The sequence below is a fragment of the Tachypleus tridentatus genome, chromosome 13, assembly GCF_004210375.1.
Source record: "Tachypleus tridentatus isolate NWPU-2018 chromosome 13, ASM421037v1, whole genome shotgun sequence".
In the NCBI taxonomy this organism is placed as follows: Eukaryota; Metazoa; Arthropoda; class Merostomata; order Xiphosura; family Limulidae; genus Tachypleus; species Tachypleus tridentatus.
The window spans coordinates 176,959,266-176,985,317 of record NC_134837.1 but is presented as its reverse complement, the minus strand read 5'-3'; the positions used below and the strand labels follow the sequence as shown (position 1 = coordinate 176,985,317).

The 26,052-nt window shown below is 33.2% G+C and overlaps 1 protein-coding gene across 1 annotated transcript; it reads left to right on the top strand.

The window, feature by feature from the left end:
* The first annotated feature begins 4,670 nt into the window (after nt 1-4,670).
* Nucleotides 4,671-24,729, top strand: LOC143239924 (heparan-sulfate 6-O-sulfotransferase 2-like). Its single transcript, XM_076481580.1, has 2 exons — nt 4,671-5,894; nt 19,445-24,729. Exons 1-2 carry the CDS (start codon nt 5,317-5,319, stop codon nt 20,067-20,069), a joined length of 1,203 nt encoding a protein of 400 aa, XP_076337695.1. The 5' UTR covers nt 4,671-5,316; the 3' UTR covers nt 20,070-24,729.
* Nucleotides 24,730-26,052: the final 1,323 nt, after the last annotated feature.

Genomic DNA, 26,052 nt, shown 5'->3' with positions numbered 1-26,052 from the left:
TAGCTTATACTAAGCACTGCCGTGTTTAACGATAAGCATGATCCTTGTACATTTTCTGCTGCCTTATTAGGAACAGCATGTGCCATTTGGTGTGAAAGAGCGGTTTTTCGAGAGTGCGACTTTCCCTCGTCAGAAATGGGTTTCATTTTTCTACAGGGTGTTTGTTACTCAGTAGTGAATTAGGCCTTTAAGTCAATAACCAGAGGAAAGTTTTATAAGAAATAAAGAAATCACTCAGGGAACAGTGAAAAAACAATGCATATATTTATATTACTTAATTACATGAATGCAAACTCTTAGCCTTCAAATATTTTTCTTCTTTGCTTGCTTTAGGGTTAAGCCACATTTGGCTCTCATGAAGCTGTCTCTATTGTGTGAAATAGAACTCCGTATTTTAATGCTGTAAATTGATAGACTTGCTGCTATCACACCAGGGAACAATACTATTCTCTTGGCATTACAATATCATTTAGAACAATAGCTAAACAACCGATTATTTCGTTAAATCGACCCATTTTCTAATCATGATTACTTACATGTTGCTAGATGAAAGTGACATGACAAGATAAATTGACATAGCAGTTCGTTAGTGGAATTTCTGTAAGTCGTAACACTATTATACTAACTTTGCTTGCCCACCGCTAAAGGACTTACTATGAGTTGTTGGCTGGAGAACCGAAACAAGAGTGGATAAGAGAGCTTCTGAAAGATTCCTAGCGTCAGTTTTAAAATGATTATCAGTCTGGATTTTTCATCGCAGTTGGTGTAGCATCAAAACCATATTAATTCAATAAAGTTGCAGACCATTGTGACAGTATGACTTCCAATTTGATGCATTGCACCCATTGATGTGATAGATTTCCTGGACGCTCGACCCTTTTGCCCTATAGCTATTTTGATAAACAGCAACGTCTGCAGTAAGAATTTTTTCTTTCTCATAGCGTTAAATTAATTTGCTATTAGTCCCACCAGTGGAATTCTAAGCTTGCATTTTTAAACTTCCCATATATATGTTTCACATTTCTCAAACATCCTGTCAACTCTCTTGATTCAGGGTGTCCAAGTGGTATTAATATAAAATTTTGTATATTTTCTGTAGATCGTTCTTACTAAATCATTTTACTACAAGATGAACACCCGCTGCTATCTCCAGATACCATATACTTTTTATTTCCTAGAAGGTTAATTCTTCATAACTTATAAAGTGTTTTAGAATAAATACGCAAAATAAAAAATAAAATAATATAAAAAATCTGTGTTGAAGAAAGCAATTTCTGAAACTCTCGCATCGTAAATGATTGTTTAAGGTGAAATAGTTTATTACAACCAATATGTATTTATTTTCAATACTCATCTATAGTAGAAGATCAACAGAAACTATCACAGTACAGCTATAGTTGCCCATGTCGTTTCTTTTTTGTACCATCTTGTCTAACACAAACATCACTGAAAGCCTTTCCTTCTATGATAATAGACCTGGCACAGCCAGGTGGTTAGGGTGTTCGACTTGCAATGTGACGCTCGCAGGTTCGAATCCCCGTAATACCAAACATGACCGCCCTTTCAGCCGTGGGAGTGTTATAATGTTTTGGTGAACTACTATTCGTTGGTAAAAGAGTAACCCAAGAGTTGGCGGTGGGTGGTAATGACTAGCTGTTTTCACTCTAGTCTTACACTGCTAAATTAGGGACGGCTAGGGCAGAGAGCTGTCGTGTATCTTTGTGCGAAATTTAAAAAGAAATTAACAAACTATGATTATATCATGCTAGTAAATAGTAAAACATTCTACAGTTGTTTAGAAATAATAAATTATGTTAATCTTTCAACTGTAGCAGTTTTTTTATATATTTCAAATGGATAACATAACAAATTTCTATAATTTGTTGATAAAGCTCTTACATGGTATACTGATATTTCAGGCACGATCATGAACTATGGCAATTACCCCATTGTAAAAAGTGTGTTAAAAAGAATTTATAGTAGTTTCATTCCATAGTTCAATTTATAGTACATTAGCTTGTAATGAATGTGGTCCCGAGATGAAATCTTAAACATGGAAGACCCAAAAAAATTTGCAGTTATCACAAACTTCCAAAGTCTGATCATCCCATGACTCTGAGGTAAGGCCTGGGGGAATGGTCTTCTTTGTAAAAATAGAATAATGTGATAGTTGGAGTTGATAAAAAGTGGATTCTGAATAATTGGTAGTCGATTAACCATTATGCTCATTTGACAGAACGCTTGCCTGGTTTATGGTTCAATCTCGAGCCTAGCGATTATTAACTTATTTTAAGAAAATGCATTAATGATAGTGGATTACTTCCCCTACCCCAACCCCTGGGACATTCACTCAGGTGACATAGAGGGTTGCAAGTGCATTCAAACTTCTCTATAAAAGGGTGTTTTTATTTGTTAAGATAGAAATCTCTGAATAGGAGGATATTGATCATCATCTTTAATTTAATAAGCTTTACTATTGCTCGAAAACAATGATACTAGTCTTAGTCACATCTAGCAAATTCATACTACACAAAGAATGTTATTTGAAACTAAAAAGTATCGCAAGACAAATTTCTCATTATGTACAAGTGTAAGGGATAACGTTACTGAAGTTAGTGTAATTTCTAAAACATACTTTATTCTTTGATTAGATATTTCATAAGTAAGTACTAAATGATTGTAATGAACAGTACTTTCATTAATATTGCAATATTATTGATTATGATCATTGTAATTAATGTTAGAAATACTGTTTGTAAATATCAAAAAGTAAAACGTGTAAATTAAGTGAATGTAGTGCTATTTTTTATTTCAATTAATTCTTTACTTCAAAGGGCAGTCACCTTTCTACAACTGTCTGCAGGTAGTGAAGGGTGATACAGATGTGGGACGTTGTGGGCTTGAGCACACACATCCTACTTTCTTAATTTCTATTTCTAATTTTGTATCTATTGCTACTCTTTATTTCTTATGTGAGACTAGCAAATGAAGGTTAAGACTGATAGACGGTGTATCTTCATCGTAATGTCGGTCCTACTTCTTCAGTCACCTCTAAAACCTAGAGTATATTTTATAATCCCACATTATAGTTTGTAACCTTGGATCTTTCCAATTAATTCAGCGTTTTTTGTTTTTTTTTGTTTAACTTGTTTTCGTTTCGGATTATTTTTGAGTTAAATAACAAACGTACGTGTACTTTTAAAGGTTTAAGGTACTTAAATTCCTAGATGGGGTGTACAAGCCCTAATCTGAGAGTTACTTAAAACCTAATAAGTTCTGAGATAAAGGGTTGGGGGAATGTTAAGAATAGGTAATTCACTAAACATGAGAACATTTTGTAAAATGTGAAACAAGAATGTGTATCTGCTACATCTAGGGAGTGCTTGTTTGTCTGTTTGCAATTAAGCACAAAGCTACACCAAGGGTTTTCTATGCTCTGCCCATCATGGGTATCGAAACACTGCTTCTAGCGCTGTAAGTCCGCAGATATAGGGAGTGAATATTGGTAAACCCGCTACCTTAGTTTGTAGAGCATTAATTTGTAGTACAAGCGATTCCTAATTCAAATCCTGCAAGTGGAGTGGAATGCAGGTACGAAAAACAAAATTAGAGCAAAATTGAAATTACCCCATCAACATGTTCTTTCTATTGAAATTTTGTCCCCAGTTTTTAAACCCGTTTCTGATATAAAAAATTGGATTTCTTAAACTAAAATAAATTAATACATATGTATTTGTAGTAAATACTCATTTTAAAAACGTTTGACAAAGTACAAGATAATTATTCTAACCTAGCCAGGTGCTTTAATCACATCATTTTATTTCTCTCTCTCTCTCTCTCTCTTATAGGTGTTTGGACAGGGTATTGATGTTTATATACCCATGAAGGTCAGGTTTCGTCGACCTCTTCCTCCTCCTTTTAAATTTTTGTCTTGAAACTGTCAAGTGTATTTATATATTGTATATGAGGGCCAGAGTAACTCACACTTACTCAGGCCCCTTTCAGGGCAATTTTAATTTTGTAGGTATGTTTGGTTTGTTTTGAATTTCGCGCAAAGCTACTCGAAGCTTATTTGCGCTAGCCGTTTCTAATTTAACAGTGAAAGACTAGAAGAAAGGCAACTAATCGTAACTACCTACCGTCAACTCTTGGGATACTCTTTTTACCGCCGAATAGTGAGACGTCATATTATAATGCCTCCGCTGCTGAAAGGTAGAGTATGTTTCGTGTGCGAGTCAAGCGCTCTAACTACTTCACCGCGCTGGATCCACTTCAACTGAAATTTAAGATGAACAGCATAATAACAAAAGTCTTCGATAGCGCGTTTATTTTTTTGTGTGTCGGAATTTTCAAAAAATTAAAAGAATATTACAAAAACATTTTCTCCCATTACTCTAGTGGCAAAGTGTCTTGCAGTAGCATTGTAATAAATTCAAAATACAAATGCTTTAATCCAGAAATGTTAGCATTGCCAGAAAAATAGCAATTAAAAATCATATCAAAATTTTGCTTCTTTCTGCTCTTGTACTTGGACTTTATAATTTAGTTTAGCTCATTTATTAAGTTTGAGAAAAATAATTAGACCGCCTTATATCCACCCAATATATATAGGTAAAGAAGTAAAGTGTTTAATTGTATAACAACATACCGAAAAAAGTTTTAACTGCTGTATGAGGACGCTGCTGTATCTTGATATCAAATGTAGGGTTAATTATCCCATATATTTTTTGCATAGTTGACTTGAGTGTTTAGCGAAGGTAGTGTTTTTTAATTACGTATTAATGTGGGTGTAGAAATCGTTTTGTATTGGAGTTAGGCTTATCGGGAATTGATAATGTAATTAGAGATTTGAGACCACAGGTGCTTTTTTTGGAAGTTACTAATTCTAGTAATTGTTTTTTCGTCAAGTTGTACAATAAACAAATTTACATAAGAAATTAAAATTAAAGTAAATGTTTCATCAAAACAGTAAGAAGGGCTAAACAGTATAAAACGATCAGAAATTTTAAAACGAAATTTTGTTTCCTTTAAAGTTTAAGTAGAAATAAGAAATAAAAAAACAGTAAAAGTTCTGGTACTATTGTTTATATGGCTTAAGGCTTTACTTGAAGTGAGTTGAAGTAGGGTAGGTTAACTTTTTTTCCCGTCTTCTGAGGCTTCTTCTAATACCCACCAGTTCAGTTTTATTATTCATTTAAAATACTTTAATTATGAAAGGATTTCTTATTTAGCAGTTGTGGTAGAGTTGGGTTAGAAGTTATGTATATGTTTTCTAAGGTAACTTTGTCTCAAGCTATTATTTATTGAACTTGTGGTATGGAGTACTTAAGAAGAAAGACTGTATTGAAGATCATTTTAATCCTTTGCTTTGTTTTAACATGTGGAATTTTGCTTGCCTACGTATGTCCAGAAACAGTATGCTCATTTAATCTACATACAGAATCTCAGAAATATCCCAGTTGGCGAAAAATAGGATTGAAACATCTCATGGCAGAAAATATGGGAAAACCGCTTTCATTTTTGTCTCTTCCATCAGATTCTCAAGTTGCAGAATCTGGACTTAGAAATAAATTATCATTTGATGAAATGATTAAAGACGATTTTGAATTTGATATCAAGGGGTCAGATGTAATTGTGTTTTTACATATTCAGAAAACTGGTGGGACAACCTTTGGTAAACATCTAGTTCGAGACTTAGATTTAGAAAGACCTTGCAAGTGTAAGAGAGGGCAAAAGAAATGCAAATGTTACAGACCTGATTCTCAAGCAAAGTATTGGTTATTTAGTCGTTACTCAACTGGCTGGAAATGTGGTCTTCATGCTGATTGGACAGAGCTTACTAATTGTGTGGATACCGCTATGGACCAAACAGAAAGACAGGAAGCCAAAAGAAGGTACGTATCAAAATTCAGGATTGTAGAAATAGATATTATTATTAAGTAATCTGTGATCAACTTGATGAAATATTTGCAATGGTCATTAGCATTTGACACATCACTTACCAAATCAGGAAAATGTATACAAAATTATTTCTGAATTTCATTGATTAAAATTTGAAATACTGAATTAGGGATCAGAATGTTTTAATGAAATTTCTAAAATCTGAAGTTGAGCTAAACAGTTTTTAGTCTAAATAAGAGTAAAACTTTAACTGACATTTTTTTAAAAAATTTAAAAATCTAGTTAACACAACAGCATAACATTTTGGGATAATGTGGGACCTATTGCCCCATCTTGGCTGTCCCATCCTTTAAACTAAATTAAAATTATTAATAAGTAAAATTTAAAAAATCTAAAAGCCAGCCATTGTTATTCATGTATTTATTAAACATTCTCTTAAATTCACTTAGTACATCTGCAATATCTGAAAAGCAATTCATTCGAAAAGTCAATCATCCACTTAGAAGAATAAAATTGTATTAGTTCAAGATGACTTCTACCTTTCCAAAATGTATATTTGTGTCCCATAGTTCTATAATTCTTGCTGCTAAGTGTGATAAATGTTGATGTGTCAATATTATCAGTTCCTTTCCTTTTATAATCTTAAAAATCTCAATCAGATTTCTTCTAATTCCTGCTTCTTTTAAGAGAAAACAATTTGACAGATTTCAACCTCTACTCATATGATAACCCCTACATTCCAATTCTTGTAGTTCTTTTCTGAACTTTTTTCAACAATTCATTGTCCTCCCTGAGGTAGGGAGACTAAGACTGAAAACAATACTCCAAATATGACCTAACCAGTGACCAGTGTTCCCTTTAAGCTGTACAAATGCACATCAACTAATCAAGTCTTGTGCACTTCAGTACTTCAGCTGTTCACAGCCTGAGTAATGTGAGGAGTCTCAACCCTTTTATGGTTTTAAGGATCCTGGCAGTTGATAGGCCTAATGCTCATATAACCAACTGGTAGCAGTGTGAAGCAGCCCAATGCTCCAATTGGGTTGATGGTATGAAAATATCCCTCCCCAAAAAACAAACAAACAAAAAAACTTGTATCACACATCCACACATTGCCTCGATACTGGTGCACTTGAAAAAATTCATTCCATATATGGGTTGTAAAATTTGATGGAACATTTCCAGTGACTTGTACAATGAAATTATACCCTCTTTAGACTTGTATTCAGTATTTCCATAGATACATCCTAAATTCCTATTTGCCCTGCCACTAAAAAACAGCATACTGCTTGGATGTTGTAAGAGACTGGTCAACTATTACATCAAGATCCCTTTCTTTTACAACACTGTAAAGGATATTCCCATCCAAAGTATACTTGTAATTTAAATTATGATAACTCAGGTGCAATATCTTGCATTTATCATAATTAAAACCCATCTGCCATTTATTTGTCCAACTCACTAACTGATTTAAATATTATTATAAATTAGCAGTATCCTCTCCACAGCCAACAATACCCAATAATGTAATATCATAAGCAAATTTAATTACTTGATTGACTGTTTCTTCATCTGTGTCATTGATGTAAATTAAAAGTATTGGTCCTGAGACTTTAACATTAATCCAGTTTCACTGAACCCCATTTGTAAAAACCTTTTGCTTTCTTCTATCCAGACACTCTTTTATCCAATTTACTAACTTATCCCCCAAACTTAGAGACAGTTTTATGTACAACCCTTTTATGTGGCATTTTGTCAAATGCTTCCTGAAAATCTAGATACACCAAATTTACACCCTTACCTTTATGTACATAACCAGTAACATTTTCAAAGATTTGTAAGGCAAGATTGCTCTTTAGTGGAACTGTGTTGACTCTCCAGTAAAATTCTGAACTTTGTTAAATGGCTTTGTAAAGCACTTTATATCAGACTTTCCAAAACTTTTCCCATATTGATGCGAGATTAATGGACTTATAATTACTGTTACAATTTTTATCACCACTTTTGAAAAGTGGAGTTACATTAGATAACTTTCAATACTTTGATACCTGTCTGCTATTAAAGGATTCTCCAGCAGTAGTGGCTTACATATCCAGCTTTTAACCTCTTTCAATGCCCCTGGAGAAATATTATCTGGCTTTTACATGTAAGGAATTAAAAGGTGTTTTAACTATCAAGGCTATTATTCCCTTCACCAAAACCAACAAACCTAAACACAAATTCTTGCTAAATGATTTATATATGTATCCATGTTTTTGTTCAGCAAATAATGATAAGAATAAGCTGTGTTTTCTTAAATTGTACCTTAAATTTAGGTTCAAATTGTAACTAATATTGATAGGTGGAACTTATTCTGATCATATTCACCCAGAAATGTTATGTTATGGTATTTTGTAATACATGTAATAACTGGTGCCAATTGAAAATAAACAGAAGTTAAAATTGTGATTGTGATGATGGTATACATGTAGACCACGGGTTATATTATAAACATCTTTGTAGATTTCATGCTATAGTAACACCAACTAAGGTATCAAAACTTAAATATAGTTTTTCACATCCACATCAATTCAATAAAGTTTAAAATAAATTGGCAGCACAAATTATGTACTTGTTGTTTTTGAACCCAGAAAGAACAAGTCTGTGATAAATATCCTTAATGTCCAAAAGTATATTTTACTAATGTTTCAGAATTACCATTATAGGATACCTCATGCAGATATTCTGCCATTTAAGTTCTCTGGTTCCTATGATCAAGAGATAAATCAAATATACAATGCACAGTGTACTGAAAAATTATGAATGCAGTGTTTTAGTATACAAATATTTGTGTTCTTTTCTTTAATTGAAATTTCTAATGTTTTATCTTTTGTGCAAAATCACATCTTTATAAGCAGATTATTAAATCCTACACAGACTTATTTTTTCTATTGTTTGGAGAAGTGCGTAAGAGATTTAAATATTTAAAATTAAGAAATATATTACACTCTTTGCAGAAATAACTCATTACCTTATTTTTAAAAATATAAAAATAGTTCAGAAATGGCAGCTTTTCTTCTTTTTTATAAGAACATTTTTGTGATGTCTTTTTATGGTTACTTGGTAGTCTAGTAAATTCTGCCAACTCAGGTTCTGTTAGGATTTGATGAGAAAAGGTATGATGCATTTTCTTGATGAAGATAATGTAGTCATTATATTGTCACATAATTATGGAACATGAAAAATATTTGTATACATGCATTTTTAAGCATAAAAAACTTTAACAAATTATTTATACAAGATAAAAACCCTCATGAAGCTTGCTTGCCAAAAGAACATTAACCCTTGGGTTAGAAGCTAGTATGCAAATATCAGTGGCATTTCAATCTATACATAAGTTGTAGCAGTATTTCTTATTACTTGTATAATTTTCATGTTTGAAGTTTGGGCTTTCACAAAAAATTCTAAATTTAAATCTCAGACTCAACAGTAAATTTGTATGAAGCAATAAGGTATTTTCTGTATTGCTTTGAGTTGTGTTTCTGTATTTGTTGAGGAGTAAGTGGCATTTTGAGAGCAAATGACATAACAGTATGTAAAATAACAGTTGAGTTTACAAATTGCAAAGTTTGAACATTCGTTACAATACACATTGTTGTCTTCACATATTCATCATTTCTTTGATCAAACTTCAAATTGAAAATTGAAGTACTTGTGATAATAATGTGCAATTAATTTTACCATTTTGATTTTTAGCTAGTTTAGCAATATGGCAGCTGCCATAGCTATTTTAGATATATAGATACAAAACTGCATGTACCTCATCAAAGGACCCTGTTAAGCATTGACAGATATTACAATTATATGTGCAATGAAATATCCTCCAACATCATCTATTAATATAATATTTAAAATCAAATAAAATGTATCTTTGTTAACAGTGTTGTCTCCTTTTGGGATAGTTGTAAGTTATTGCACTTACAATGCTAAAATTCAGGGTTTGATTTCAGCAGTGGACCCAGCAGGTATCTTATTTGATTAGTGTAAGAAATCATGAAAAATAATCAACTGATTGAAATTCATGTTTATGACTATTACTATTTTTGGTTATTCTGACTCTCCACTCCATCATGTCTTTATTTAAACTATGCAACTATATCCACTGTTTTGTGACTGCTATTTGTGGTTGCCTTTTAGATTTTTTAAGTTTTTGTAACAAGGCAGTTTATTGTGTTTCAAAATTTGTAGTGAATACTTGACAAATTTAGACATTTTCGATTAAAGGTATAGAAAAAAAAAAACCTTTACATTCCAAATATGCACAAAATAATTTTTTAAAATTGTAACCAACATATTTTGCCTTTACAGATTTATCAGGATTGTGTACATTACAGTTGTGTATATATTAACCCTGGTTAATATTGGTTAAAATTAAAAAAAAATCTTATTTATATGTTGAATACAAAAGTCTTTTTTTTTTTCTAAACTTTTTGTCAGTAAGTACCTGATTTGCATTTTTGTTACCTTTTCTAACTCTTCTCAGGTCAACATATTTGGGTTAGTTTTCAGTTTATTCATCATTGTGGTACAAGGAAATTACAGAAATTTCCACATATAGTTTTAAATATGCAATAGTAAATGCTGTTATGATATAGTTGTCACTTTTTAGTTTTTTTATTTCCTTAAATGACAAACTTTGTAAAATAAAAAATTCAGTAAACAAATTCACCTTATGAGAAATTGAATTTTGTAGTGATGCCTCATGAATCCCATACATGTATGTATATAACATATTCCAATGTGTAAAACATTGGAAGCAGATGTGTTATTGTCAGTGAAAATTAATAAAACTTTCTGAGAGAGATTCCTGTCTGTTGACTCAAGTTGGCTTTGTTATTTACTCATTTCCATTTTTCTCCAAAAGTAGACCTCTGTAGTAATTACTCTATGCTCCCGCTTCACTCACTAGAAATATTTTAGTATACAGTGAGATTATGGAACTGTACAATCCATTTGAGGTGAACATTCTCACACGTTGACAACCTAAGAACATTATATTTGTTGTTTGAATCATGGTGGTGCTGCAGAACCTTCCAGACTAGGTAGTTTTGTTACATTAAATAGCTTTTGCAGTCTGTTTCTGTATTCACAACTTGATGGTTTGTTTGTAACTAAAGTGATCATAAATTTCACTTTAATTAAAGTTAGTCTATTACACTATGTAACAAAACTTTTACTTTTTCTTGTTCTTGGGCAGAAAGTGTTATTTCCCAATTGCTTATGCCTAAAGTAAATGGAAAAGACCTATTTTTCTCTTCAAATTTTGCTTTTGTGACTTGGGTAATGAAATTTACCATTTTCCAGATCATTCCAGGTAGATTCAGTGCTGAGTAGCTGATAGAGAATTTTCTCGAATTTACAAGAATTTTCAAAAACTTTATAGAATGTTGTAAAACTTCACTCGTCAAGATGAGGTCTGCTTCTGCCACACTGTATCCTGTCTGTACGAGGCAATTGGAAGTGCCTGTAATCTGAATGAGTGGCACCTCTTCATTGATAGCTCATCCAGAAGTCTCAAAAGCTGTGCTGCTTCATAACAGGAATAAGTATCCATCTCATCCCCTTGCTAGAAATGGTGGTATTCCTGATGGGTCTCCAAGGAAGCTTCACCAAGTTTACCTGTTATCTTTGCCTTTGGGATAGCAGGGACACTGCAGCACACTACAACGGGAAACACTGGCCACAACAGACCAAGTTTTCCGTGGGGAGGCACAATGTTAAGTGTGAGCTGCTAGTGGACCTCCAGAAGGTATTGTTCCCACCATTGCACATAAAATTGGGTCTTATGAAACAATTTGTCACAGCTCTTGATAAGGAGTCTGCAGCCTTCAAGTACCTTTGAGACTTCTTCCCTAAGCTGTCTGAGGCAAAGGTCAAAGCTGGTGTCTTTGTTTGAACACAAATAAAGAGGATCCTGGAGTGCACAGAATTCCCCAAGAAGCTCAGTAGGAAGGAAAAAAACTTTGGGGCAGCTTTGTCATAATGATTGAGGGCTTCTTGGGCAATCAGTAGGCTGAAAATTATGTGGAGCTGGTTGAGGCTCTGGTGAAGAACTACGGCAAATTGGGCTGCTGGATGTCCCTGAAAGTCCATATCTTTGACATTCATCTTGATAAATTCAAGGAGAACATTGGTGCATACTCAGAGGAGCAAAGTGAGTGCTTCCACCAAGATATACTGGACTGAATGCTGCTAGCAAGTAGCATATAACAAAAACATGATGGGAGATTATATTTGGTGGCTGGTACGTGAAAATCATTTACATTACAGTCGAAAATCTTGAAAAAGTACTCGCTTCTGAGCATTTTTGTTCATTTTTGTGTAGCTTTAGTATAAATATATGTAAATCTTGATTCATATGCTGTTTTATTCAGACCTTACATAAAAGAAAATGTGCAAATTTGTCTGTTTTTGCATAGAAAATAGGTTAATTTCTAAATTTTATTATCCAGGTCATAAAAGCAATGTTTGAAGGGAATAATGGCCATTTTCTGTCCTTTTACAACATAAGCAATTAAGAAATATTATCCAGGAACAAAATTTGTGTAACATGATGTTATAATTTGGCCACTTAAAAATCCTTTTTTCTACAGGTCTAACTTTAAAATATACTTGCAGTTAAAACACGTGTAATGAGCAATTTTTCTCCTAACTGTGGATTGATATTTTTTGGTCATTAAATACAGTTGTGGTGTGTTTAATTATTAAGTTCAAATTACAGGAATTTAGACTGTGTATCTGTCTTTATATGTATCTAATCATACATGTTTTAAAATTGTTTATCTTTTCCCCTCGTTTCTTCAAACACATGTACATATTTAAGTGTAATAGATAGCATTTCATGAGTTGTTCATGTCTTGTTAGAATACAAAACCAATGAGGCAAGTTGCAAATGTTTTTAACCATATAATTTTTTCTTTTATGAGTTACTGATACCGTGATCTAAGGCAAACGATCAATGAGATTCTCTTGTCTTTATCATTTGATTAAGTTTGCTCTCGAGACATGTAATTATCAGGTCATGTGCATATTCCAAAGGTATAATTCATCAATTTCAGGGTTTTATCCATGGAAGTTGAGAAACTTTCCCATGCTACAACCCCTTGCTGTGGATTCTTGTACATGGTGAAGGGGACCTGCCTGGGAAGGTTCTGTTCTTTCAGTTTACCTTCTTTGCGATCTGTACATTCACCCATGTGTTGTGAACCATGAAGGGGAGGAGAGGATTCTGGTGGTTGAGGGGTTCAACCCTAACACACCACTTTGGCCTTGAATTCCTAGAAATGGGTGTCCTTGGGGTGGTCTACTTAGGGTCAGTCTACTGGTTCACATCACAGCATCTGCCTTCCATCATCAAAGCAGGTTATCTTAATTACAAGGTACAGTCATACATTCCAAACCCTCTCAGATGTTTTCAGTGTCAGTGGTTTGGTAACTCATGTCATGGTTCCTTAATGTGTGCTCATTGTGGTGGCAAGGACCATAATGTCTATGATTGTGAAACAGGCCCTCATTGCATCAATTGCAATAGCTCTCGCCCCTCCTACTTTTGTTTTTGTGCTAAATGGTTGGAAGAAAAAGAGGTGCAGTGATTGAAGATGATTCAAAACATTACTTATCCTAAGGTTTGAAAGTTACTGTCCACCACTTCATCTAGAATGTATGCTGCTGCACTTCATTCACTACTATAGTGGGAGTGCAGACGGATCTCTCTGTGCCTCCAAAAGAATTGTTCTCAAACCATATGAAAAGTTTTTTTGACCTCTATAGTTAAAAACTTGATGAATCAACATCAACACCCATCTGTGTCCTTAACTTTCATTCCAGCAAACCCCAAGACTCGCTTCCTTTGGTTCTGGGTACAGGTATTTCCTCAGGTACATCTTCTCCCACCCCAAGATGCAAAATGATCATTCGTTCACGTCCTCAGTTGCTGGAATCTTCCAACAACAAAGACCTGCCCATTCAACCCAGGGCAGGATCCATGAAGGTCGACAGACTTCCCTCAAATAAAGACAATAAAGAAAAAAAGATGTGGTCGTAAACAGAAGGGTTCTCAGCTCAATTCACCTAGACATAAATAAAAATGGCCACCTTGATACAATGGAACTGTCAAAGTTTGTGTGTTAATTTGGATGACATCAAAGCACTGATTACTTTCAATCATCCTCTATGTCTTTCTTTACAGGAAACATTTCTGAAACCAACTAATACAGTCACCTTTAGGAAGATTTCTTTGTACAGAAATAACAGGCTGTGTGATGGACAAATGCATGGAGGGTGGCACGGTTGGTTGATCAGCATGTGCCCACCCTGTCTTTGCCACTCGACACACCCTTGGAGGACGTAGCCATCTGTGTTTTCTTTGGTCATACCATCACTGTTTGTTCTTTCTACCTGTCTCCTGGATACCTAGGATCAGTCAGACCTTGATGCTCTCATTGAACAGTTCCCGTCTCCCTTTTTAATCCTAAAAGACTTTAATGGACATAATCCCCTCTGGGGAGTTGCTGAAATTAATGGTATTGGCCACTCCATAGAGTGTATGCTCTCAGATCACAACCTTTATCTTTTCAATACTGGTTCTTATACTTATTTTCATGCACCTAGTCAGTCCTTTACTGCTATTGATCTCTTAATTTGCTCCCCTTCACTATTCTCCCACTTTTCATTGAGGATTGACAATAACCCATGAGACAGTGACCATTTTCCTATAATTTTGAGAGAGACTGGCTGTGGTCGATGTCACCAACCCATGTGCTCTGGTGGAAGCTGGATCAAGCCAACTGGTCCTCTTTCACTGCTCTCGCAGAACTTGATCCTGCCATTGTCTGTGAGCCATCAATTGGCGACTGTGTGGCAGCAGTAACTGACTGTATTATACAGGCAGCTGCTCAATGTATTTGTAAAACTTTGACACGTTTTCCATGATATCAGTATAAGTGGTGGAATCCTGCCTGTCACATGGCATGGGAAAGCACAAAAACAGGCCTTGGATACTTTTCGTAGGTATTCCACACTCTCGAACTGCATCACTTTCCAGCAGGCCCGTGTACTTGCTTACATACTCAGCAGGTAAGACGTCAAAGCTAGAAGGAACCTTAGATTAAGTTCACAACTGGCATATCTTCTATTACCAGTTCCAAAGTTATGTAGTCAGTGGATAATATAATTGTCCCTCTCTTGATCTTGCTCTCTGATGGCTAGGAAGTAGCTAATATCCAGAGCATTGCTGATACTCTACGTGAAAGCTTTTGCCAGGTATCTAGAACTTCTGCTTCATCCTTTACCTTAGCCATCAAGACTTGGGCAGAGTGATCACCTCCTTTCATGTTGATTGTCTCTTTGACTGTAATTGTCACTTTACACTGGTGAAACTCAAATTGGTCTTGCAGTAAATTGGTCAGACCTGATGATGTACACAAGGAGATGGTGTGCCATATCTCTCCTGCTTCTCTTGCTACTCTTCTTATTGTTTTTAACTGGATCTGGCAGGAGAATGTTTTTCCTGATGCCTGGCACTGGACTTTTGTCCTATCTTTCTCTATGCCTGGGAAGGATCCCAAGAATACTTCAAAGTACCATCCAATTGCTTTGATGAGCTGTCTTTGTAAGACCTTAGAGAGGATGGTTGATGCTCGTGTTGTTTGGTTCCTCGAATCAAACAACCTCCTCTCGACCACCCAGTGTGGTTTCCGAAGACAGTGCTCCACCATTGAACACCTGATTTCACTTGAAACGTCAATCAGAGAAGCCTTTCTCAAATGAAAACATCTTGTATCAATATTCTTTGACATTGAGAAGGCTTATGACACTACATGGAGGTATGGCATATTACGAGACCTCCATTTATATGAGTTACGTGGTCATTTGCCAATTTTTTATTAATTATTTAATAGACAGGCGAATCCAAGTTTGAGTTTGACACTTTCCTGTTCTTTTCTACAGGAACTTGGAATCCCACAGGGCTGTGTTTTGAGTGTCACACTTTTTAGTATAAAGATTAATGCCATCACTGAACAACTCCCTCTTACTGTTGCAAACGGGCTCTATGTTGACGACTTTCACATACCATATCAGTTATCGAACATGAGGTATATTGAGCAGTAGCTACAGACTGCCCTGATTTGTTTACTGAAGTGGACCACAGCAAATGGTTTTAACTTCTCTCTCTCAACAATTTGTATGTACTTTTGTTGCCAATGGGTATTCACCATGATCCTGAACTTCATTTTGGTGAAGTTGTGCAACCTGCATTCCCTGAGATAAAGTTCTTGGAGCTTATCTTTGACCATAAGCTGATCATTATACCACACATCAAGCAGCTTACAGGTCAAATGTACAAGAGCAGTGAACATTCTCCATATCCTCTCTTCCACCACTTGGGGAGCAGATCGATGTTCTTTGCTAAAGATATATCGTGCTCTTATTCATTCAAAACTAGACTGGACCCCATTCATCATCAGGGGCTTTGGCTCTGCACCGGAGTTATCCACACTTCTCCAGTTCAGAGCTTATACACAGAGTGTCATGAATCTTCTCTACACCTCTGCCGTTTGCAACTATTACTGTTTGCTTCAAAACTTCAATCCTTACCACAACATCCCACCTGGGTTTGTGCTTTCACTAATCCATGGGCAATGATTTTTCAGAACAGATGATCTGCCATTGTTCCCTTTGACCTTCATATCCAGGCACAGTTGGATGAGTTGGATCTGTTCTTGGATAACATTGCTATATCCACTGGTCAGCCCATCCCATCATGGCTTATTACAATCTCCAGATGTGACCTTTTTTTGAGTCATCTGAAAAAAGCAGATACTCCCAATTTGAAGTACTGTATTATTTGCTGAACATCTTTCGAACCATCCTTCCATTCCTATTTATAATGATGGTTCGAAATTAGGTGATTCTGTGGACTCTGCCATGGTTTGTTTTGGTTCAGTGATTGCGTGCAGACTCTCATCTACAGTTTCTGTGTTCAATGCTGAACTGTACGCCATTTCTCTTGCCCTGGATCATATAGAATCTAAGCAGTATTCAAATTGCACTCTTTGTACTGACTCGCTTAGTTCTCTACTGGCCCTCGAATCGTCTCATATCAGTTCTCACCTTATTCTTGCTGTTATTCAAAATCAACTGACCCATTTCTCTTTTACATCTACTTCTATCCAGTTTTTCTAAATACCAGGCCACGTTGGTATTCGTGGGAACGGGCTCGCTGACACCACAGTTAAATCTGTCTTCTTTGGCACTATCATTGCTGTGCCTGTTCCATACATGGACTAAGGCCTTGTATTCAAGGCTCGTCTCCAATGCCAGTTGGCAGTCGACTTGGAGTGAGCAACGTAAAAACACGCTTTTCCAAATACAATGGAACCCCTCTAAGCGGTCATTCAATCACAGTCCCTTTTTTTGTTTACATAATCCCTAATTATTTACAGTGGAACCCCTCTAATCAGGCCAGTTTGTCACAGCCCCGTAGGTGATAACTTTAGAGGGGTTCCACTGTATAACCTTCTATTGGACTTTGGCCGTCTTGCTTTCGTGAGTATCAGAAAGTGGAAGTTGCCGTAACAAGATTACGCACGGTTATAGTTGTTTAACTCATTGTTTTCTTTTATCTAAGAGTGATGTACCAACGTGTTATCTGTGTGACATTCGGGTTACAATAAGCGACATTTTACTGTATTGCCGTCGTTACGGCTCTCAACGACAGCACCATTTTAAACATGTTTTGTACCCAGGTTTATCCATGACGTTAGTGTTATTGGCTATGGTGACACTATCCGCTTTAGAAATGTTTTTAGTTTTTTAAAGGCCATTAATCTTTTTAATGCTACTTAAGTTTTTAATTTATAAATTAGACCTTTTTTTAATGTGATTCCCTTTTAAGAAATAAAGTACCTCTAGTTCAATTTGAAGTTAGAAAATGGCCGAAACATTAAGTAATTCGAAACCAAGACTGAAAAGTTCAACTTCAGGTGTCTAACGCTAGTGTTTGAACTACCATTTAGTAATCCTGGCGAGTTATAGTAATTAAAATTTTGCTCTAAGTCTTTTAAAACTTGTATTACTTTACTTTCTGAAAACGGCCATAACGTCAAATAACTCGAAACCAGGACTGGAAAGGCCAACTTCAGGTGATTACCGCTTATTTTTGAACTTACCCGTTAGTCATGCTGGAGAGTTACGATAATTACAGTTATGCTACAGAAAATCTTTTAGAAGTTGAATTTCTGTAGTTTTTCTCTTACCGCTGTGGACTAGATATAAAACTTGGATTTAATTATATTTATGTTTTTATTTAATTCAAAAATTGAACTTTTTGTTTTACTTTAATTTTACTTTTTACTGGATGTTTGGCGCAGATAGCCTAGTTACTTTGCACTCTAAAACACCAAACCAACCAATCCATGCTACAAACAGGCTGATAACAAGAAATGAGGAAATCTAGTAAATGCACTTTATATTTACTACATTTTAATGTACAGTATATAAATACAACATAAAAGAAATCATTCATGATGATGAGACACCCACGTGAAGTAAAAATGTATCTCAAGACAGCTGGTATAGGTGTTAACCTGGAGATGACCTAAGGAGGAGGTCAAAACGTTGTTCACTACTTTATTTTGATAAAAGTTTTAATACTCATACCAACCGTTTTGAGATACAAAATAAATAATTATTTAGTGCTAAATTGTCAAAGTGTAAGTATAATGGACAAAATGTATAGGAATCAGAGATGTAATACACCTTTTTATCTGAAGAAGAGGTTATATTTGTCTGTGTGCCACGATAAACAAACACCAGATACTGAAATTAATTATCCATGTAATAAATTTTATTGTCTGATTTGTGTGTATCTATATATATATATACACCCTTTCAAAAAATTATTAAATGAAAAACATTTGAACTGAAAATGGTACTTGCAATAACTGAGTTTTGTGTAGCAAAAACTCATCTCTAAAAGTCAAATAGGAATTTTTTAGTGAAATATTTAGCGTATTAAGGGTACACTTGAATGTGTAAATTAGTTCTGTATAAAAACAATAAGATTAATTTTGAGATACAATACTATGAAATAACCAGACAGATGTTTTACACACTTTCCAGAAATCAGACAGTATGTGCAGTTGGAATCTAAATCATATGAAATATTACATTCTGCAATGTACAGTGAGAAATGTATACTCTGATATTTGTGGTATCTCTTTAACTCCTTGATTAGGCATTGTATTGTATCTTAATGTTGTAATAATGCATTTTAATCTAAATTTTTTCCATTGTTACTGTGATTTTTTTTATCACCAAAGCATTTAAATTGTTTTTCTATTGGGTAAAAAATGGCTAAAATTGTTTGTTTTTATCTCTCCCCCCCTCTCCTAGAAGCTAGAAAGAGCACCTATTTCCTACAGCAAGGTTTTTCCCAACAGTAGCTATTAATATTGTGTGAATAATATCGATACATAGATGTATTACTTACTGTTTATTGTAGGTACTTCTACATCACACTGTTGAGAGAACCTATAGCACGTTTTTTAAGTGAGTTCCGGCATGTTCAGCGAGGAGCGACGTGGAAGTCCTCAAGACACTGGTGTGGAGGACGAGTTCCAACAGAGGAAGAGCTTCCACTTTGTTACAGAGGAGATGATTGGAGAGGGGTAACTTTAGAGGAGTTTATGAACTGCCCACATAATCTTGCTGTTAATCGCCAAACACGTATGTTGGCAGATCTAACACTTGTAGGGTGTTACAATAATTCAGTTATGAGTCATAGGGCTCGCGATCTCCTTATGCTAGCAAGTGCCAAAGAAAACTTGAAAAAAATGTCTTACTTTGGTCTTTGTGAATACCAAAAAATATCTCAGTATCTCTTTGAAAGCACTTTTAATTTACACTTTTTTCAACCTTTTGAACAATTTAATGAAACACATAGCAGTCTTATTATGAATGAGATTGATATAAGAGACTTGAGAAAAATACGAGAGTTAAATCATTTGGACAGTGAACTATATAAATATGCCAAGGAACTACTACTTGCTCGATTTGAAAGACTGAAGGAAGAAGATCCTGATTTTCAGGAACATTTCCAGAATCTTGGGATAAAAAATATTCATTGAAATGAGTAACAGCAGCTTTTTAATGTGGTCCCAAAGTTTTTAGCTATTTCTATTATTAATGTACTTTAAATATAATTTTTGTGAACCTATAAAGAAAGAAAATTACATTAATATGGAAAGGCAATGTATGAATAAAAGTTCCAAGTGATTTGTATTCATGTACATACAAAAAACAAAAAGAGAAACTATTTTGTGAGCACTTGTATTCTGAGAACAATACAAATAATAACAATAATCATTATATTTCACATATAAATTTCTTACGTTTGATAAGTGATGTTTCACAAATAACTGAGTGAATGTTTGAGATACATTTAAAGTGAGGCAGTCTGTTTTTTCTCTGTAGTTAGAAAATATCTGTGATTATCAAAGAACAATGTTTTTTTTTAGTTGGCACTTAAGAAATTTATCTTGCCTGTTTAATACTATAAATTGAGGAATATAATTTCCTCTCAAAGATTAATTTCCTAAATATATTTTTGTGAAAAGTCAGAAGATTCTCATTTTGTCATTTATACATTATTAATAGAGGTAATTCCCAGTAGCACTTTTTTGATTTATTAGCTACATTTCTTGTAAACAATGAAACACAATAAGAGACGATGGTTAGCCTTATATGCTAGTATATATAGTTGAGTATTGGTAGCTTAAATGTATTGTTGTTTTTTTTCAACTTTTTCAGAGCCAAAAATTTGTAATTATTAGAAATGATCATTATTAAATGAGGATTTATTAATTTTTTTTCATTTTTATAGTTTTAAGTAATAAAATGGTGCCTCTGTATATACACTCATAACATATTCATTTAGCTTATGTGTATATTATTTGTGGTATTTTGATATTGCAATATTTTCTACATTGAAATAAGATGAATCAGCTAACTTTGGATTTTTTTTATAGAAATAGATTGTGAAAAACACATGCAATGACTTGGATTTGTGTGTTTATGGGTGTTACATGTTTTGTATTGTAGTGACACTGATATACTGTTCAGCATGATATACTTAAGTGCGATCATACCACTACAACCTTCTCTATATTTAGCTAAGGAATTCAGTTCAATTTTTTTGTTTATTTAGACTTATAAGAAGAATATTGATTTCTGTGTTTTCTGTCTTAAAAGTTTTTATGATAAGCCTTAGATGATGAATGTTAATCATACTGTTTTTGGATGGTACTACTAAACAGTAATAAAATGTTTCCGTCAGTGGCTAGAGGTAACATGTTAAAGAAGTACTTAGAGATGAACTTCATGTTTTTATAAGTTTAATGGGAAATGAGTAGGTGGTGTATTTCAGTAACATGAACAGGCATCATATTCTAAATGTGTTGGAATTTTAAGATCCAGGACAAAGTCACACAAGACAATGTCTCACCTTCACGATCACTGACTCTCACTTTAAAACTAACTGTTGATGTTGCATGCCTATTTATAAATATAAAAGTTTTGCAAAACTTTAGTACTTTGTTACCAAAATTTGGCGTAACTTTCATATGGCATAAGATGCATACTTTGTGAAAAATTACAACTATAAAACTTGAATGTGATAATCAAATGAAGTCGACTACCAATTTTTTTTCTAATTTTTATAAATATTCGAGAAGTTGTTTTGAGTGATGTTTCAGCTGTTGGTAGTTGCTCTTAGTTTTTCTTTATGTGAATTGAATCATCATATTTTTAGTTTTGAGTTCAGAAAAATTTGTTTTTTCTTATGTCTTTTATATTTCCCAATCATTTTTTGATCTAATATATTCAACTGAGAAATGTGTTTAACAATTGTTTTATTGAAATAGAACCATTTCATTCTAATGAAATGCCAATTTTATGAAACAAAGTGCTAAGTTTTTTGCAACGTGTAGTTTCTCATCTTGAAAAATACAAGCTAGGACTACCAAACTACCTACCTAATTAGATTTTCACTTGCTCTTTTGAAGTATTTTTCCTGATGTAGTTAAGTTCTCGCTTTTAAACAAACAAACTTTCAAGATGTCTTCAAAAAAGGAATAACAAAATAAAAAGGTAGACTAAAAAATATTTAAGACATTGTCCTCTCTTTCGAAAAATCTGGTGTGACATTTTCTGTATCCCACAATTTTAAACTAGTGTCAAGCTATGCTTCTTTAGGGAAACAAGTACACACTTTCCAGTTTGTGTCATTTAAAATAACAACTTTATATGCAGATAGGTAAGATTGTAAAATGTCTGTTAACTGATTAAATAGCTGACTCAATCTTTTAATTAATTATAATAAAGCTTCTCAGTTAAAAGCAAAATGATGAATACCTCTTGTAAAGTTTACATGCATGTTTGTTTATTGTACTTCATTAACATATAATTTAGGATTACTGGTTGAAAAAAGTATGGTTATTAGAAAAAACTTAAGCTAAATTATTCATATTATTTAAAAAAACAATTAAATACTCATAGCTTAAAAAGACACTATTTTAAAACTCAATAAATGTAAATATCTTACTGTTTTATACTTGAATGTATTATGGTACCATTTTTTCAACACATCTTTCAAATATACTTGCATAAATATGTGGACTTATGTTTGCAAAAATTTTTACTAGGCTTAAAAGAAATTTCATTAATACTCTATATTTGTATATATCTCAAAACAGTCCTGTTTTTTTTAAAATGGCAACTAACGTGGTTTAATGTTCCAGTTTTTTTTTAAGGGGACAACTAACTGTTCATGTTCTGGATGTAATTTGAGGTAATGCACTCAAAATGTAGAAGAAAGCAACATCTTTTGTACAATACACAAAAATATTTGTGTAATATGGTTCTAATAATCCTCATAGAACATACTTGTTCATTGATCTAATGATTTTGATTTTAATCAGTAACATTTATGATTCATTTCCAGTCACTGTTGTATTTTTTTTATGTACATAATGTGACTTTAATAATTTTATTAAGTTTGGTTTTGAGATATCAGTAACAAAAAAATACACTACAATTGTAATAAAAAATTATAATAGAGGACTTCTTTCTTCAGGGGTAAATTAGAAACGTTTCTAATTATTGTAACAGTGAGCTGTCATTTTACATTAATTAGTAATGTGTTCATATATGCACCATTAAGAAAATAACTTTTTATATATACAATGTCTTAATTCTTTGTGGACCTGGAACTTGGATGCTAATTAAAAGAAAAGTAAAAAAACACAAAATGAAGTTAAAACTTTTTTTTGTTTTCGTTTAAAGATACTCACAGCTGAAAATACTACTTAATGCTATTATGACACTTAAACTTGTAAAACCAGTGAGTGGGTTTGAAATACTATTAGTTTTGACACAGTGATAGAACCATCAGAAACAACAGCTAAAAGTTTGCTACACTGATCGTCATTGGAGGCAGCAGCTAGAATTAGAATACTAGTGGAATTACCATATATTGACAGAGTCAGTGAAGTAGCTTTACTGTATTGTTAGAACTATTGCAGAGGGTAGCTAAGGACATTATTTATTTTACTACAAATGATATGACTAATAGAGACAGGAGCTAGATTTTCATTATAAATTAGAAAAGTGGAAAACATTGCAATTTTAATGAGATAACTATTTTTCATGAATATATAAACACTGTATGTACAGTAGATTATCAGTATTTGGTAGCAGTACTGTGCAACAGAATTCTAGCCCAAAACTTTATACAATATTGTATGCACATGAAACCCATAAAGTCTATGCAAATAATTCAAGTGGGGGAAACTAACAGCTAATTTCACAATATTGACACTAATTATTTCTGTGACCAATATAATTTTTAACTGATAAAATATTTTGTTAAAATCAACAAAATTCATTGATAATAAGGTCTTATGGACAATTGAACTATATTACTAGAACTTTGCACATTAAGGATTTGTTAAAAAGGTATTTTTAAAATCATTGTTTATACTGTATCTAGAATTATAAACTGTTAACATTTTTGAGAAATGTGTAGAAAGGATAAATCCAAAATCACAGGATTAAATAAAATGATTTCTTTGTACCTTGTAGAGTTTTTAAATAATGTATGATATACAGTTATAATGTGATACTTTAGTCATTTATCTGAAGCCTAATAAAATTTGGAATGTAAGGGCAAGTGTTATAACAGGTAGACAAACAAGGATTCATATGCATAAGCAAAAATGTTATTGATGGTAAAACATACTACATATTTTGACATGACCTTGGTCTGTTGTTTTTTAAGTTTGAAGAAGACAAACCAAAGTTCTGTTGAAACAGTCTGCTTCACCATCAATAAAACTTTTCTATAGGGCTATAAATTATCATTTGCCTACCTGTTGTTATATTAGCATAATGTGGTTCCTTACTCAAATAAAGAAATGTTGTAAATCTTAAATAGCAGTATATGAGATTATAAATGGACAAAAAAATGCAACCTGATGCAAGTGCTAGTATATGTTCTGAAACTGAAGCCTGAATTGTATGGGATAGGGGTGGCCTGGAATATGTGGGAAGACTGGAAAGGGAGTTTCATTTTTGTATTGATAAATTTGTTAACTGCCATCATTACCAAAAATGTTCATAAGAAAGTGTATCATCCAATCAATATTATTTCAGATATATTTACTTTATAGATGAAAAGTTGTGTTATTTGATTTATTCTGTTTTGTTAATAAATCAGCACATTTAAACATTCTTTGGTTATCACTGTCTGTGTGTTTGCATGATGAGTCAATTTTTGTACTGGTGAAATAAGATATCTTACTGGTTACCACCTTACATAATAGGGTTTGAACCAATTAAAAATGGTTAAAATACCATTATTAAAAAAAAAATAAAATAGAAAACCTATTGCACAAATGAGTAGAAATGTAAGTAATGGTACAATAATACACTAGACAGAAAAATGATAATGCATCAATACAGGATTGGATCCTTCTTATTGTTTCTAAACACTGCTATCAGTTGCTTGCTTGAAATAGACTGAATGAATGCTGTTATTACTGTTTTCAAACTGCACAGTGACTTTCCAAACACCCTGTAGTTTATTTAAACTTAGAGCAGAATATCAGAAAGCAATATCTAAATAACAAGAAATTAATCAAGATTAAGTTATTAACATTGATTTAGTTTTACATACTTAAATAGAATAGTATAATTTATTAATTAAAAGTACAAGAAACAAGCATATTCTTGCATTTCATCTGGAAAATAAAATTAACACTATATAAAACTGTTGATTAAAGCATTACAATTTACAATCTGTGGATTAAAATTGTACCACTGAACATGATTGCCTTTTCAGCAGTGGGGGCATCATGAGGTTATGGCTAATCCCACTATTTGATTGTGGTGAACAGCTGGGACAGTTATCTAGTTGCCTTCCCTCTCATCTATCATTTCAACATTAGAGATACTCTTCAGGTAAATCTGAATAAAATCCAAAACTTAGTGGCTTTTTAGTAAGACTGAATGATTATAATACTAATATATAAATACTTATTGTGTTTAGCAAGCAGCCCTTTGCAACTTTCTGCTCAACAAACAATCTTGCAGTTTAAGCAAAAACGTTTAAAATGTTGAATTATCTTATAATGATTATTCATGAAGTATTAACTGTATTTGTCAAAAACTTAATGTACAGGTAAATACTGAACTAAAAAAGCAGCAGTGAAATAACCTTGTATTGTATTATCAAATCCACATTTATTTCATTAGAATACACAACCCAAATGTTTAGTAATTATCTATATACATAAAGAATGTTACATTTTATAGATAAAACACATTTTACCTTGATATTAATTTGCTTATTGTTTTCTCTCTTGATCTGACAACTGTAAACGTGCACTTTTATTACTGTGGTTCTTATGTACAGTTAATTAAGACCTCTTTTAACTTAAATGTTATTGTTTTACTAATCTTTCAGTTTTACATCTGTAATTTATGTATTATTTTTAATAGTTACTTTGGTCCTCTTTAATTCAAATACTGTTATTCATAGTTGTCCTTATACAT

What these genes read in the sequence shown, in the direction of transcription:
- LOC143239924 (XM_076481580.1), top strand. Translation starts at nt 5,317, where the DNA reads ATGGAGTACTTAAGAAGAAAGACTGTATTGAAGATCATTTTAATCCTT. An exon ending in AGACAGGAAGCCAAAAGAAG is followed by an intron (nt 5,895 to 19,444) that starts GTACGTATCAAA and finishes TGTTTATTGTAG; the next exon opens with GTACTTCTACATCACACTGT.